The sequence below is a fragment of the Epinephelus moara genome, chromosome 16 (genome assembly GCF_006386435.1).
Source record: "Epinephelus moara isolate mb chromosome 16, YSFRI_EMoa_1.0, whole genome shotgun sequence".
Lineage (NCBI taxonomy): Eukaryota > Metazoa > Chordata > Actinopteri > Perciformes > Serranidae > Epinephelus > Epinephelus moara.
In genome coordinates, this window is record NC_065521.1 from 42,318,459 (window position 1) to 42,329,729 (window position 11,271).

At 38.4% G+C, this 11,271-nt stretch overlaps 1 protein-coding gene across 1 annotated transcript; it reads right to left on the reverse strand.

Annotated features, from left to right (window-relative positions):
* Window positions 1-286: 286 nt before the first annotated feature.
* On the reverse strand, window positions 287-7,133 carry LOC126403171 (cerebellin-1-like). The gene is made up of 6 exons (XM_050065679.1): window positions 6,856-7,133; window positions 6,627-6,698; window positions 6,329-6,412; window positions 5,970-6,101; window positions 5,782-5,862; window positions 287-1,054 (listed from the first exon to the last, which is right to left on the reverse strand). The coding sequence occupies exons 1-6, from the start codon at window positions 7,103-7,105 to the stop codon at window positions 852-854; spliced, it is 822 nt and encodes a 273-aa protein (XP_049921636.1). The 5' UTR covers window positions 7,106-7,133; the 3' UTR covers window positions 287-851.
* Between the last annotated feature and the right edge of the window lie 4,138 nt (window positions 7,134-11,271).

The window sequence follows — 11,271 nt, forward strand, 5'->3', positions numbered from 1 at the left end:
TAATAATATAAATTCTGTGATACCGTAAAAACACAGTATTTTCTGAGACAGTTATCGCACCGTGAAAACCTCATACCTTTACAACCCCAAGCCACATGTGAGCGACCCCATGTCATGTCCCCTCTTCCCCACAAAACAACAGACAGACAGAGATGGAGAACACAGTGAAGCATTTATGAGCTACAGAGTCAGATATTTCCCTCAGGAGTTGGTAGAGATCAAACAGCAACTAAAACATTGTGAATATTGTACCAGGTGGCCAGAAACACGACTCTGAACGAGATCACAATACTTGTACTCTTTATTTGCCATATAGCCATTGTAAATATTACATTAAGTATTAAACTCTATAAAGATCACAGAGGAACAGTTAAAGATAAAATAATCACAACCTGAGTGTTACATTCAAGAACATTTTACTCTCTACAGGAAACCTTGGCGTGGACCAGAACAACAGCAGTTTAATATCTGAATGAAGAGGCAGAAAGAAATATTACAGGAACATTATAGTGATCCAGGCAGAGATCAAAATACAGCAACTGTACAGTATGTTTTAAATAATATGGTCACCATAATCTTATTAATGAGTACCACAGAGCCACTTTCAATCACATTTAACTGCTGAGTTTAATAATTAATCATTTTGCATACAAAGCACAGTTTATATGTTTGGGTAGTGCGTCTAGCAGCTTTACTCAAATGTGAGAGATTAAGATTGTAATAATATTTACTTTGAAACTGCTGAAAGTGTGGCTCCAAAACATTAAATATTCACATAATCATTATCAACATGTACTGATACACTGCTGCAGTGTGTGCACAGCTATCATGTAGCTACAGAAAGGACTGTTTCACATGGTGAAAAGCAGATGACCACTGAAGGTGCTGTGGTGATTTCCATCGTCATATATTCTTGTGTTAACCCACAGACGCAAAAACACAACATCTCCGACCTCTAGAAGCAGCGTGGCACCATTAGAAGATTTCCCAAAATGGGACGGTTGATGCTCATATGCAATAAAAGTATGTCCTCCGTTCTTGACCAACACTGCACCTGAACCATGTGAAGCATGTCCATGTGCACCTATGTAGAACTCAAAGTGGTAGGCTCCTCTCACTGGTGCAATGAAAAAACCTGTGGGACAGTTTGAGTCAGTGAATGTAACAAGAGAACCATCTGTAGCAGGGTGAAGTCAGCAGAGCCAAAAATTCTAATTAACAATTTAAACTGAGCTCACATACCTGTGTTTGGGTTGTAGGCATTTCCAATGTTAGTGAGGACATATCTGAAGACCAGAGGAGTGTGTGCGTTGAATGGTCCAACATCTCCTCCACCTGAAGCCAACAGAGAGGCTGAGAAAGCCACCTGTTTGACTGAGAGAGAGATAAAGAGAGAGCAATGTCTTTGTTCTAAACTTACTGGTTTTTAGTTTTACTATGCACATATTGTTTAGACTAAACATTTTCAAATACTAAATTCAATTATAGTTTAGTTCTGAGTCTGACCTTCTCCATCTGTCATCAGAGCCTCCACCTGGTGTTCTGTGACATTTGACCTGGCTTTCACGGTGATCAGCTCTGCTGCTTGTGCTGCAAAAAAGTGCCATCATGACAAAGTTGTGTCTGATGAAAACATCACAAAATCATCATCACTGTCTTTATCAAGGTTTGCTCTGGCTGTTGAACATTTAGGTTTTATGTTAGAAAAAAACATTTAGAATATCATTTGGATGCATATCTTAGTTTTCCTGACCAGTATGTTGTGGGAAATGTCTTGTAAGTTTTTGGGGGCTTATGATACACTATCATAAGTTACTTTAAGCCATGATGTTCTCCACAAAATACCTTGAAGCTCCTGCTTCAGCCTCTCCAGCTCAGTCTTCTGCCTCTCATCCTCCATCTTCAGCCTCTCCACCTCAGTCTTCTGTAGCTCCAGTTCTTTCAGCTTAGCTGTTTGTGCTTCAATAAATGAGCAAATGCCTGTGTGTGTTAACTTATAGTTTACTGCAACATTAATTTCCGTGTAGTTGCTCCAATAGGAAACACACTTTGATTCAACAAACAACAGAAAAGCTTCAGTAAAATTCTGAGTTACTTTTTTCTAGGGATGGAAATGCCCGTTTTTCAGTCTATACACACATGTGGTCCCCAGGGGATACATCTTTATGACTCCACTGCCACCAACAGGACATATTTCGTTATTTTAATTTACAGCTATTGGATAGATTACCATTAAAGACATTCATGTTCCTCACAAAATGAATTGTAATGACTTTGCTACTTAACTGATGTTTCATGGACTGCCATCAACAAGCCAATATTACTACTGAAAAAGTATTTCACTGTTGGAAAGATGGTTTTTCATAAAACCCAGCTGTCCACACAGTAAAAATAAAAGATGGTGCTATATGACCAGAGAAAACAGAGTAAAGGGGTTGTGGCATTCACTTTCACTCAAGAGGTTGAGAACCTACAACTATGAGAATGCATTGTGCCATACCAGACTAATAATCTGAATTACAATGTTTGTTTACTGTAACTTCTGGGTGAAAAAACCCTGCGTCATGTACATTAAATGAAGAGGGACTGAGCAAACGCTGCCTCAGTTGGTTAGATTTTTGCCACCTTAAAAAAATCAATATCAATTTAAGTGTAAATATTCATATTTAGATGATTTAAAGCACTTTACTTTGCCGTCAAACAGCCCTTTCAAACAGGACATTGAAGCTGTTCGCCACCAGACTCCATCAACAACAGCAGTCATTTTACTTTGCAGAACACAAGAGCTGCTGGTCTATAGCTGCTTCCATCAAGTTGTGTATAAAGCAAAGCAATTAAAGTATTCAAAATATAAAGTACATTTAAACTAATAATGATCTTTTAGGTAGGCTTCAATATGTTTTAGCAGCACATTGCTTAGCCTCTGTGCAGATACTCCTGCCTGCTTTTCCAAATTTGGGGCATGATGATCGCCATCAGCTGCAGGTACTGACTATAGATAATTACCTCGTACAACCCCACTCCAAAAAATCTAAACTGTCCCTTTTTCATGTAACTCATAATTAGTCCAGTGGTTTTGTCTATGACCAAAACTACCGATGCTCCAATTAGTGCCAGCTATTCTTTGTGTTAGCACATGTTGGTATGCTAACATGCTAAACTAGTCTTGTTTTTATAACTTCCATTTGTGTATGAAGTTTACAAGACATTACATGACAGTAAATCTGAAGCTTTGTGGGACATGTTCTCTCTAGGTTTCTTGTTGTACTTGAGAAAATAAAGAGTTATAAAGCATGGAAGAAAAGTTTTAGACTGAAAAATTGTTGCTAATGCTAATCTGACATGTGCATGTTGAGAACACTACATGAAGATCCATAAAAGTACTCTGTACAGCTGTTTAACACAAGAGAAGTGAACTAAACTGAACCACTGCAAAACACTTCAGTGTTACAACATAATACAATAACTCCTGTAACAAAGCAGAGGTTCCTATTGCTCTTACTTCCCTCACTACCTGACATACTACTGTACCTTCATTCTCTCTCTGTAAGTGCCTCATCGCCACCCTCTGTTCAGCCAACAAGGCGCTCATCTCTCTCAGCACAGCATGGATGTCTTGAGTGCAGGATCTCTCTCAGCACAGCATGGATGTCTTGAGTGCAGGTTTGTTGGCGGTCAGAGACATTTGTTGCTTCTCTTCCCTGGGATTCAGCTTGCTTTCCACGTGGAATCATTTCATTGTCAGACTCTGTCTGATGCTGAGCCGTGGAGAGAGAGCAGATCAGCAGCAACAGTGGAAAACACAGTGTCATCTCCATTCTCAAAGTGGCAGTCTGTACACTTCTACTCTGTAGTTTCTGTCTTCATCCCAGCCTTAAATAGTGTCTTATGCTGATCAATCATTACCAGAAATATCTGTCAGAAACATGTGCAGGAGATCAGTTTGATAACAATTATTACTTGGAGAACATCATGTGGAAAAACAACACTGAAAACACAGCACATGAACATAAATGATCTGCTAGGATGTTGAACGTAGCTTCACTCAAAAAGTGTATTTTAATATTCTCAATAGTGTGTGTGTGTGTGTGTGTGTGTGTGTGTGTGTGTGTGTGTGGGAAGTCTCACTGTGTCATTCAAGGAGTTGCAGTGACATATAAATGACTATAATGTGGATGATCAGAAGTTAAATTATGATGGGGCGTCAGTGGTTAAGTGGTAGAGCAGGCGCCCCATGTACAAGGCTGTTGCCGTAGCAGCCCGGGTTCGACTCCAGCCTGTGGCCCTTTGCTGCATGTCCTTCCCTCTCTCTCTCGCGCCTTCACGCTTAAGCTGTCCTATCAATTAAAGGCTGAAATGCCAAAAAAATATCCACAAAAAAAAAAAAAGTTAAATTATGATTTAAAATCCCCTCATGGCTGAGAACACTGACAGCTTCTATGAAAGACACGACTAGACAGATGTAATCATCATCCTCACTGAAATGTACATTCGTAACATTGAATAAATTCATATGTGTAACAAAACAAGTAACAGAAGTAAACAAAAGACAAGCATGTCTACCTGCTCAAACATTAATGACACAATCAGATACAGTGACGTTCCTGAGGTTGTTAATTGGCTGAGATAAGCAAAGACTTACCAGAAACCCAAGTTAGAGGAGTAATAAAACATTTCTCTTTGCTTCCTCAATAAATCCAGCACGGTAATACAGTCTGACTTTAAAACAACAACAGCAACAACATCTGAGCCACAGCCGCCTTTATTATAACTGGTACCCAGAAAAGAGACAGCATCACACCCACTGGTGTCCCTGCATTGGCCACAGGGCAAATATGAGACTGAGTTTAAGCTCATGTCCAGCTGTAAAAAGGCCATGTAGGCCTGGTGCCCCAGCACATCTCTGAGCTCCTCTGCCTATAGTTTCCAACCCAGATCTCTCTAAAAACCAGCTGCTCCTGAAGATCATACGATCATGTGTTTGCAGTAACCGCCTCAGAAGAAAGACAAGTTCACAGACAGTACTGCAGTGACTTGTTTATGCTTTTATTCAAATGCAAGAGGACATGAAAATAATACATTTAATATGTACAAAAGATTGCTGCTGCAAAGCTTTGTCCAGATATTTACAGATAAAAACAACACAGCTAGTGTATTATGCATCTGAAGGAACAAAGGGAACTCCCCCTCTCACATTAACAGCACAAGACCATTCAAGTTTCTACAGAACAAAGTAAAAACAGTCGCAGAGTAAAGTGAGAGGGTTTGGTTGGATGCTTTGGTCCAGCCAGCAGGTAGTTTCTGGTGTTCATCAGGATCCAGGTGAAAATACAGGATTGCTCGTGAGCTTGTGACATAAATCAAACAACTTTTCAACATTTACACAATTTTCTCATCAGTAACTGCACCTCCTTAATCTAATGTTGAAAAGCTCTGGCACAAGTTCCCTCACTGTCTATCACTGTGTATTTTGATTCAAATCCAGAGAGAGGAAAAACAAATGACACTTCCATCAACATGTACTGATACACTGCTGCAGTGTGTGCACAGCTATCATGTAGCTACAGAAAGGACTGTTTCACATGGTGAAAAGCAGATGACCACTGAAGGTGCTGTGGTGATTTCCATCGTCATATATTCTTGTGTTAACCCACAGACGCAAAAACACAACATCTCCGACCTCTAGAAGCAGCGTGGCACCATTAGCTGAGCTGATATGACCAGACGGTTGATGCTCATATGCAATAAAAGTATGTTCTCCGTTCTTGACCAACACTGCACCTGAACCATGTGAAGCATGTCCGCCTGCACCTATGTAGAACTCAAAGTGGTAGGCTCCTCTCACTGGTGCAATGAAAAAACCTGTGGGACAGTTTGAGTCAGTGAATGTAACAAGAGAACCATCTGTAGCAGGGTGAAGTCAGCAGAGCCAAAAATTCAAATTAACAATTTAAACTGAGCTCACATACCTGTGTTTGGGTTGTAGGCATTTCCAATGTTAGTGAGGACATATCTGAAGACCAGAGGAGTGTGTGTGTTGAATGGTCCAACATGTCCTCCACCTGAAGCCAACAGAGAGGCTGAGAAAGCCACCTGTTTGACTGAGAGAGAGATAAAGAGAGAGAGAGATACTCATTTTAAGGTGGCTGAGGTGATGGTTAATAATGAGCTTTTTTTCTTAATTAAGTATTGTTATCAATTAAAAACACATCATTATTCTCTGCATTATTGTGCTATTCACCATTCTAGGTAGGATTTTAAATGATGTATGTACCATCAGAACAAAACTGTTCAAATACTTAATTGCTAGTTTAGTTCTGAGTCTGACCTTCTCCATCTCTCATCAGAGCCTCCACCTGCCTTTCTGTGACATTTGACCTGGCGTTCACGGTCATCAGCTCTGCTGCTTGTGCTGCAAAAAGTAGCAATGTGAAATAAATCATTGTCTCCAATGAAAACAGTCCATAGCAGACAAAAGTATTCCATCATCATGGTTTCATTAGGTTGTGCTGTAGCCACTGAAATTTGTTCAAATAAATGACTTCATACTGTCCAGAAAAAACTGAGTGATATGCATCATTAAAAGGACTTATGACTGTTTGTTCCTGCTCAATATAAACATATACCTTGGAGCTGCTGCTTCAGCTTGTCCACCTCAGTCTTTTGCATCTCCAGCTCTCTCAGCTTAGCTGCCTGTGCTAAAAATAAAAAGAGGATTCATCAATGCTAAGACATGTTCTTTGCAAACATTTCTGCCTTTTCAGTATGAATGGCTGTGATGTGCTATTATAGAAAGCACCAGAGCAGAGGTTCCTATTGCTCTTACTTCCCTCACTACCTGACATACTACTGTACCTTCATTCTCTCTCTGTAAGTGCCTCATCTCCACCCTCTGTTCAGCCAACAAGGCGCTCATCTCTCTCAGCACAGCATGGATGTCTTGAGTGCAGGTTTGTTGGCGGTCAGACACATTTGTTGCTTCTCTTCCCTGGGATTCAGCTTGCTTTCCACGTGGAATCATTTCATTGTCAGACTCTGTCTGATGCTGAGCCGTGGAGAGAGAGCAGATCAGCAGCAACAGTGGAAAACACAGTGTCATCTCCATTCTCAAAGTGGCAGTCTGTACACTTCTACTCTGTAGTTTCTGTCTTCATCCCAGCCTTAAATAGTGTCTTATGCTGATCAATCATTACCAGAAATATCTGTCAGAAACATGTGCAGGAGATCAGTTTGATAACAATTATTACTTGGAGAACATCATGTGGAAAAACAACACTGAAAACACAGCACATGAACATAAATGATCTGCTAGGATGTTGAACGTAGCTTCACTCAAAAAGTGTATTTTAATATTCTCAATAGTGTGTGTGTGTGTGTGTGTGTGTGTGTGTGTGTGTGTGTGTGGGAAGTCTCACTGTGTCATTCAAGGAGTTGCAGTGACATATAAATGACTATAATGTGGATGATCAGAAGTTAAATTATGATGGGGCGTCAGTGGTTAAGTGGTAGAGCAGGCGCCCCATGTACAAGGCTGTTGCCGTAGCAGCCCGGGTTCGACTCCAGCCTGTGGCCCTTTGCTGCATGTCCTTCCCTCTCTCTCTCGCGCCTTCACGCTTAAGCTGTCCTATCAATTAAAGGCTGAAATGCCAAAAAAATATCCACAAAAAAAAAAAAAGTTAAATTATGATTTAAAATCCCCTCATGGCTGAGAACACTGACAGCTTCTATGAAAGACACAAATAGACAGATGTAATTGTCATCCTCACTGAAATGTACATTCCTCAACATTGAATAAATTCATATGTGTAAAAAAACAAGTAACAGAAGTAAACAAAAGACAACCATGTCTACCTGCTCAAACATTAATGACACAATCAGATACAGTGACCTTCCTGAGGTTGTTAATTGGCTGAGATAAGCAAAGACTTACCAGAAACCCAAGTTAGAGGAGTAATAAAACATTTCTCTCTTTGCTTCCTCAATAAATCCAGCACGGTAATAGAGTCTGACCTTAAAACAACAACAGCACAATTTCATAAAACATTCACTGGCAGGCAGCAGCAGTCACACGTGCATTCTTCTAAACCTACATCAACACATCTCTCTCCAAACCCAAACACAAATACTAAGTCATAAAGTCACAGTATGACAAAAGAAGAAAAATCACGTGGAAGGTTAGTTACCTAACCTTTAAAAAGCAAATCACAAAATCTTAAATTAACCACAAACTTGGTCGTTTCAAGTGAATAAGAAATTAGATGAGATGCAACAAAACTGCACATGCACTCAGTGATACTGTCACACTTCTCATCCTGTCTTACCACCTGGTTTCTATTTGTGAATAACTCAAAAAGTCCATGACCAAAAATGCTCAAAATTTGCATACTGCAACTAGAGACCACAAGTAACTATACCAGAAAGAATGCCCATGATTCGTCCATAGGTGGCGCTATACTAACCAATTCAAATCTTTTTTGTGAATAACTCAAAAAGTCCTTGACCAAAAATGCTCAAAATGTACTTGCTGCAATGAGAGACCACAAGTAACTGCATTGTAACTGATTCAGATTTAGATTCCGGCAACTTCATTGATCCCACGTGAGGCAATTCATTTGTAGCATACTCATCCCAAGCATCAACCACAACAACTTAAAATTTCCTATGTTATACACAGTCCAGTAAAACAGACCACTTGGTCAGTGAAGGACACACTGAATGGCCCAAGTATAAAAAAACATAAAGATATATAAATATTTTTTTTAAAGTACAAAATATTGCTACATCTAATATTATAAGAATGTGTAGCCTATTATTTATTTTTTTTTTGATTTGTGGAGAAAGTATTTTGAATATTTTAAATACAAAATTACTCCACTCAAAAGTATTTTGTTACAAATTACATTTGCTTTTAATCGGCCTTATCAAATACAAATTACAAAATACTCAAATGTAATTGAAATACGTATTTTAAATACAAGTAATAGAAATACTTCCCATCACTGTGTGTAGATCACATCCAACCAGAGGTCAGACCAAGTCACTGTTTTGCAAGTCACAACTAAGTCTTAAGTCTTTGCACTCAAGTCCCAAGTCAAGTTATAACATGTATTTAGTGCATCAGCTGACATGAGAAAGGCACTTAGACACATATTTGTACACAGTTGTAGATGTCAAATTATGCTTGATAAAATGCTTCCCATACCCTATATGGGGTTACAATTACTCCTGCACATGGGGCCAGATGTAACATTGACATCTAGTGTTTCAATCGATGTATTGCATGTGAAAACATCTGATTGACTGTTAACAAGAAGAACACAGATACAAGTTACCTACATAAAAATTGTATCAAACAGTTAAAAAAGTTTTTGAGTGATGACATCAAAACTAGGCCTGTCACATTAACTACTTTTATTTGACATTATGTTCAGGAATAATTGCAATAAACAATGTTATTGTCATTTTGAGACCATTTTATGCTACTGACCATTTATAGCACAATAATGTAAGTACACAGTTAACCATTAATTCTTAAGAATATTCAGACACTGGAATTAGAATATAAAAAATAAAAATAATAATAATAAAAAAAATTCTTGGAAAAGTAATTAACATGTCTTAATATACAAGAAAGTATATGTAAAAAAATAAAAAATGGTATGTAGTTTTATAATCCTCGCTAGTCTCCTTCTCTGGCTGCTTAAGTAGAGATAGCGCGTGGTGTATGGGGAGGTTTTTATATCCTGTAGCAGGAGTTATCAATCAATAAATACAAGGGAAACAGCAAAACTGATTTGTGGCAAAATTTGTAAATAACATCTTTTTAATGTTTGGATTAAGGTAAAGGTATCAAGTATTTTTAAGTCAAAGGGCTCAAGTGAAGTCACACGTCATTGGTGTTTAAGTCTGAATGGAGTTGCAAGTTGTTGTTTTTTTTGTTTTTTTTTGTCAAGTTGAGTCTGAAGTCATCAAAAATGTGATTAGAGTGACTCTGATTCGAGTCCTCACCTCTGCATCCCACATTAGTTTCAATTTTCTGAAAATACCTGCTGTCTGCAGGTTCATCCAACCCGTTTATGTAGTCACGTTCCTCTATTTCACATTAACGCAGTTTATGGATTTATCACTTCCTGCCCTCCATCTGAATTTTGCAAGTCATAACAGTCACAAGCTATAGAGCCAGCTGTTTGTTGATTATAAAATATAATTTACAATCTTGCAAGACTGATAAAAAGCACTACAGATAAGAGTTAACACTTTTATTTTCATTTTGGTGTGAACTGTCCCTTTAAAGTGGATAGGGGCCATAGACTGTAAAAATAATAGTAAATATATGAATAGATAGATAGATAGATAGATAGATAGACATTACTATTATGGTAGTAGTAGTACTACTACCAGTAGTAAAAGCACCATTAATAGTAGGAGCCGTAATTGCAGTTGTTGTTGTTGTTGTTATTGTAGTACCAGTTGTAGCAGTAGTTGTAGTAGTAGTAGTAGTAGTTGTAGTTACAATGCAAGTGAAAGTGAAGGACTATTTTGTGTTCTGGGTAAGTTAGTGTTTTTAATATGACAATATGCAAAAATAATAGCCCCTTTTACTCTGATACTCCTAAAGGCAACTGTGGTTAGCAGTTATTGTAGTAGCAGCAGTAGCAGTTATACTTATAGTTGTAGCAGTACTACTAGCTGTAGTAGTAGCAGTAGTAGCTAAAGTAGAAGTAGCAGTAGTAGCAGTTATACTTATAGTAGTAGCAGTACTACTAGCAGTAGTAGTAGCTAAAGTAGAAGTAGCAGTAGCAGTTATACTTATAGTAGTAGCAGTACTACTAGCAGTAGCAGTAGTAGCAGTAGCAGTAGTAGCAGTTATACTTATAGTAGTAGCAGTACTACTAGCAGTAGCAGTAGCAGTAGTAGCTAAAGTAGCAGTAGCAGTAGTAGCAGTTATACTTATAGTAGTAGCAGTACTACTAGCAGTAGCAGTAGTAGCTAAAGTAGAAGTAGCATTAGTAGCAGTTATACTTATAGTAGTAGCAGTACTACTGGCAGTAGCAGTAGCAGCAGTTATACTTATAGTAGTAGCAGTACTACTAGCAGTAGCAGTAGTAGCTAAAGTAGTAGTAGTAGCAGTTATACTTATAGTAGTAGCAGTACTACCAGCAGTAGCAGTAGTAGCTAAAGTAGCAGTAGTAGCAGTTATACTTATAGTAGTATAACTACAGTAGCAGTAGCAGTAGTAGCTAAAGTAGTAGTAGTAGTAGTAGTAGTAGT